Source organism: Manacus vitellinus, unplaced genomic scaffold, assembly GCF_001715985.3.
Source record: "Manacus vitellinus isolate BGI_N305 unplaced genomic scaffold, ASM171598v3 scaffold_3_pilon, whole genome shotgun sequence".
Lineage (NCBI taxonomy): Eukaryota > Metazoa > Chordata > Aves > Passeriformes > Pipridae > Manacus > Manacus vitellinus.
In genome coordinates, this window is record NW_021940535.1 from 35,760,008 (window position 1) to 35,766,007 (window position 6,000).

Sequence of the window (6,000 nt, forward strand, 5' to 3'; positions counted from 1 at the left end):
ATATTAAAAATGAGCCTTACAGAATGGAATTTATTTATTCCCTATGTCTAATAGAGGTTGGAAAGGGGTAACAGACTTAAATACAGCAAGGAAAACCTTCTGATTTTATCAGTACTGAAGATAGATACTCTTATAGATACTCTGGACAGATTGGGGAACCTCCATTACTACAACTTGCTAGGCAGGACTAACATCTGTTAAAAACAGATATCAACTTCATGTCACTTGTGAGCACAAGGATGAAGTAAATAACTCCTCGAGGAGCATTCCAACCACAAACTTCTATAATTCATATGGAAATAAGTATAAATATGATTTCACAATTTAGTTATATTCTTGATTTTGTCAACATTACGGAATATCTTGAATCATTACCAAATTTAAAATTACATGCCAAATTACATTCTAAGTTGTTTTAATTTGACAAAAATCCTCAGATTTTATATATAATGTCTCTTTTCACTTTATTATTCTGAAATCTCATTTGAGAGCTGAATGTTCCTTAATAGGGAAAGAAATGACAGAAGACTCACAGGAAGAAAATGTAATTTGGCAGAACATTTAATTTTCACTCCATCTGCATTTATCTACCCATCCAAATCTTCCTATTATATCAATCACTATGGAACATATTCAGGATGCAGTTTAACAAAAAATCCTGCAAGCCATGCTTAGTTATACCAACCAAGTATACTTTCATATACTTTCATACCAAGACTTTCACACACAATCACAATTTCTGCTATATGGTTTTGATCCTATCAAAAAATGAGACAGAAATGACAGAAGACATTTTAAAAAATAGCAGTTTTAACTAGTTAGGCAGATATTTATGCCAGAAAAGCAACTGCATATTTTATTGACTAGAGTAATTACAAAAATCACCATTAGACAGAATCTATACTTTTTACAGACTAGTGTATCTTCCTAATCACCTTGATAAATAAATATGAAGCAAAATATTGTCTCAAACACAAAATCAGAGCCATATTCAAAATCTTTTTTGACATGTTTCATTTCTTCTATGATTACAAACCTAACAGTCTGATTAGTTTTGTCTTACTAGTATAATGGGAAAAACAAACGTTATAAAATAGTTGGACTCCAACTACCTGATCTCTTATCAGTAATGGCCCCTACTGAGCCCCCACAACTTCCTGGAAAATGCCCTGAGTCAAGAGGACACAAATCTTGGATACCTTTCCATGGTCACTGCTACTACTTTGAGGCCTCCAAGAAAAGAAGCTGGTCTCAATCTCATCAGGAATGTGCCCGGCTAGGTGAGTGTTTTATCTTACAAAGACTGAAGATATAATTAAACATAGGAAATAATGGATAATATTCTAAGCAAATCTCAAATTACTTTAAAACTTCCCATTTAGTGCTTCTTTAGTTGCATTTTTCAAGCATGTTTTTCCACAATAAAAGTAAACTTTGTCAGAGACAGCAGCATTTCTTATCTCAAATATAAGGTGAAATATGAATACCTCAAAAATATTAAATTTCTACTAGTTTTATGGCAATCGGTAATTAGGTAGGGAGATGAACACTTTCACAGATCTACTAAGGCACTGGCTGCAGGGTTGGTCTTCCCCAAACGAGAGGGAATCCATAAGCAGTGTAAACCAGGAAACACAAAGTCATAGGATAGTTGTCTTTGTTAGTTCCGGGGCACAGTTTATTAATTGGATCCCACTGGATGGACAACAAATGAGATGGAGGAGCTGTTCAGCTTTCATGAACCAGCAAAACACACCCAGGCATGCAGCTCCTGCTCTGGAACAGCCTCCATGCTGTTCCCATGGAGAGAAGAGCAGTATGTTGATCAAGGAAAGGAAGAGCCACTTTGCTCCACAGTTATGAGAATTACTGTGATGCAACACACATTTCAGTGTGAGTAAGAATAGGAAACATTCTATACATTAGCGCTATATGTCTGAGCCATAGCCTTTTAAATGTAAGAGAATGAAAGGATTTCTAGAAACACTTCCTTATATGTCTGAAAACACTGACCTATGAATGAGTAAACAGAAAGCGTAGCTTTGCAAAGGCATTTTACGCTACAACAGAATTCCTGAAGTTGTTCTGTAGAAAGATAAATGACATAACCACTACAAAAAGTAAATATTACACTAATAACCAGGATGCAAGGTCACAATGGGACAGTGCTCCATGTTCTGGATTCCTACATTTTTGCCTGCCTCTTACCCAGTGGCCAGGCCAGGAAGGTGGTAATTTCCTGATGACCCCAACACAGCTTTGTGTATTTGCAATGCCAGGGCATATGGCAATTATAAATCAACTTCTGGACATCTTCTGGACTGCAACCTCCAGCTGCTGACACATTCTACCTAACCTCACAGATGCTGTCATCAGGTACTGCCAAAACTGCTGTCCAGCCACTGATGGGGGACAGAGCTGCAGTGGCAAGAGGCATGGTGCTGACTACATCACATATATCTCTTTAGCCTATTTGCACCACAATCTGGAGTGTGGTCAGATCTAGCCAAAAAGTATCCCAGGAGAGCAATTTTGCTTCTCTAAAATACCAAAAACTAAAAAAAATCCAGAAAATTTCAGAAAATCCATGTCTTTGTACTGATTTGCATCCATACAACACACAGACATGCTCAAAATACAATAAAGAGATTTAATAACCACAACAAGACTAGTGAATATTATATGCAAGAATTGGTGTCTTTTATATATTTTTGCATATTTTTTATGGGTATATTGACTTGAGCTGTAGTAAAATGAGACATTGTGATGTATTCCTTAATATTTTTTCAGGTGCTGATTTGGTATCAGTAGAAGACTATCCTGAAGCAAACTTTCTGGCAAACACCATTAAGATACTCCATGGAAAATCACCAAACTTTTGGACAGGGCTAAAGAAAAATGACAGAGGTAATATCTTTAATATTGAATCACACGTTATCATAGCAAAATTAAATGTTATATTAAAAAGAAATCAACTTTATGCACTTGAAATTACATATACATAAAAAATTTACAAAGTTTATTTCCAAGTATGCCCACATTTCATTAGAAATGTAACTGAAATATTTAACTATTCATGTTACAAATTTTCATTTTCTCCATCACAACTTATTCTATTTGTCTAAACCCCTGTGGTTTATACATATACGCTCATTTTAAATATTAGGTCAATGGGTATGGACAGACAAATCTGCAATGGATTTTGTCAACTGGCAAATGGGAGAACCTTCAAACAAAAGACATAAATACTGTGGAGAAATATGTGCATTGTCTGGCTTCTGGATAACCAATGTCTGTTCTTTCAAAAAAGGATATATCTGCAAAAAACCAAAAAGTAAGTAGTATTTCTAATGCATTAAGGTTAATAATGCCTGATAATGTATTTTCATTGCAGAACAAAAAATGAAAAATATTCTAGGTTTGTGAGCAAAACTAACTGACTCTAATAGCAGGATGTGGCTGCCTAAATACTGACAAGCCCCATACGGCTTCCAATTGCCTTCTCAGAAGGCTGCATCTCCCATAAGTCCTGTAAAAGTACCATCAGCCCCATGCAGCCTTCATAAATACTTCAGACCCCTATGTTTCAGCAAGCTAAGCTCAAAAACAACATTTTGTTTAATTTCATTGAATATATTCTCAAAAAAAAAATCTTGTTCCGATAAGTGCAATGAAAACTGTCTTGTAGAAATCCTGAAACTGGTGATTCCTTTTCTTATTGGCCTCTGATCTGATGGATTACAGGAATATCATAACACACATTCTTGTGGCACTCTTTATCTACAGTATGATAGAATCAGGTTTAATAAAATGCTGGTAGTATCATGATAGAAAAATTATCATCTGTAAGAAAACGCATGAGTTCGATTGCTGAGAATAAATGAAAGTGGTTCAGAAAATGGACATTTTGTTTGGTTAAACTTCATATTTCTGTTCACCTTTCCATTACTTGCTAAGTTCAGGAAGTGCAATTACCATAGGAACCACATCCATGTGGAATGGTTGTCTCTGACAGATGGGGCTACCACAATGGAAGGTACTTTTCAGCTCAAGTAAAATGCTTATGATGCATCTCTAACACTCAATACCTTCTTTCAGGAAACACTTTAAAATTTTTAGGGATCCTGTCAGTAGTTCTAAAAAATGAACATGTCTGAAAACATTTTCAATATGACAAAAATCTGACTCTAATTTCATGTCTTTTTTGGGTATCTCAACTGAGGAGGCCAGATGCTCTTGGAATCAAAGAGCCAGTCATCCTACTAAAATTTTACACATGCTTAGCTCCATCTCTCTGGGAGAGTAACTGTCACCAGCACATGAATTTAGGGGGACTTGTCAGAAATATTGGGACCTAGGAAGCTAGAAATGCCTCTTTTTTTAAAGCATTCAAAATAAACATTTTCTTTCCTTTCAAAAGCTCCTGAAAACACAGAGGTGTCAACAGAAAATATAGGTAAGCATACTTCATTTTAAGTAGAATTATAAGGAGATGCTCAAATACAGCAAAAAAATAATCACATAGTTTCTCAGTATCAGTTTTGAGAGTATTTAAAAATAAAAAGTCCATACGCTATATCTGTGCTTCAGTATAGGAAATAGGGTTTACCCTGAAGTAAACATTTATTTACTTTTATATTTGTATTTTTAATATTGGGCTTTATTTCACTTTCATATTCATATTTTTAATATTGGGCTTTAATCAGATTTAATTATATTTTGTTTGGTTTTGTTAGTAAAAAAACCCCAAACCCATAGGCTGAAGTGCAAATCTACAGGCATATTGCCTTTTTCTGCTTCCACGTTAAAGAAATCCCATTTATTAGTAGATTCTGAAATCTTTTAAGATCAAAGGTGTTGATTCCATTGTATCTTCTTACAGAAGAGAAAACAGAGAAAGTACTTTCCACCGGGGTTATTTGGCTGTTCGTTCTTCTAGCTCTTTCTATAGTTGGGGCTGGAAGTATAATTTATTTCTACTTGAGGAGGAAAAGACAAAACCTGCCACATGTTTCAACCAGAATGAGTGGATCAGAAGGAACTGTGGATATTCAAGAAAAAGATGCACATACTGGCATGTAGTCTGACCAAATGGCCACATGTTCTGATTAACAAAAACCGGGCTATGGATCAGTGAAATCTTCACGTTTTCCTAGTCTCCTCTCAGTCTCCTCTCTCCTCAAATACAAAGTTCATGGATTTATATAAATACACACACATATATATGCCTTCCAAAATTCCCTCCAAAGTGGTAGAGAGTTGTTGAGTTTGGGGAGTGTATATATATTTTTACATAAACGGGCACGGCTGACAAGTTGGCTCCAGAGGTATTACAGGAAAACTCGGACACATACTTACTATGTGAAAACTACTTTATTTAACTCAATGAAGAAACTTTCCTTTTTGCACACAGGGGAAATAATTATTCATATCTTCAAATTATTTTTTCTCTATGTATTACTTCAGTGGAACCTAGACTATGATGGGACGCATTGTTCATTTCAGGTTTTCAGCTTCACAGTATCTTTTCATTCATGCAAAATCCGTTATGATACCTGCATTTGTGTATTATTTGCTTACCAAAAAAAACAAGACAGACAGTTGTAAAAAAATTGAAGAGGCTCATTTATTTCTACCTCTAGTCCGACTTTTTGGAATAATTATGCCATTTCCTACAGCCTTGCACTATTCTACTATTCTGCAAATACCTACATTTTTCTGCAGTTCAAATTAATAATAAAGAGAGAAGACTAGATGATCTTTTCATCGGGTTTTGTTTCAGTAATGATGCTTTCAGTACGCAGAGATGCCCCTTTTGAGATCTAAGTATGTATAATAAATAGCTATCTTATACTGCATTATAGAGCTCTCCAGTTTAGAGATATAAAATCACTGCTGTATTTTTTGAAAAATTTTTTGAAATATTTTTTGAAAATAAATTCTTTCATTTTTGTTGTGATTTCATTTGATAATGTGCTGCCTAGACCCCTCTCAGCTTTT

The 6,000-nt window shown here is 34.9% G+C and overlaps 1 protein-coding gene across 1 annotated transcript in view; it reads left to right on the plus strand.

The window, feature by feature from the left end:
* The window catches only part of LOC103763378 (macrophage mannose receptor 1-like), a 32,120-nt gene extending 26,382 nt beyond the window's left edge, over positions 1 to 5,738 (plus strand). The window contains exons 26-30 of the mRNA XM_018075451.2: positions 1,128 to 1,280; positions 2,791 to 2,907; positions 3,167 to 3,334; positions 4,421 to 4,456; positions 4,883 to 5,738. Of these exons, the coding sequence (XP_017930940.2) occupies positions 1,128 to 1,280; positions 2,791 to 2,907; positions 3,167 to 3,334; positions 4,421 to 4,456; positions 4,883 to 5,082 (674 nt within the window). The 3' untranslated portion in view covers positions 5,083 to 5,738. The remainder of the gene's footprint in view (positions 1 to 1,127; positions 1,281 to 2,790; positions 2,908 to 3,166; positions 3,335 to 4,420; positions 4,457 to 4,882) is intronic.
* The last annotated feature ends 262 nt before the right edge of the window (positions 5,739 to 6,000 follow it).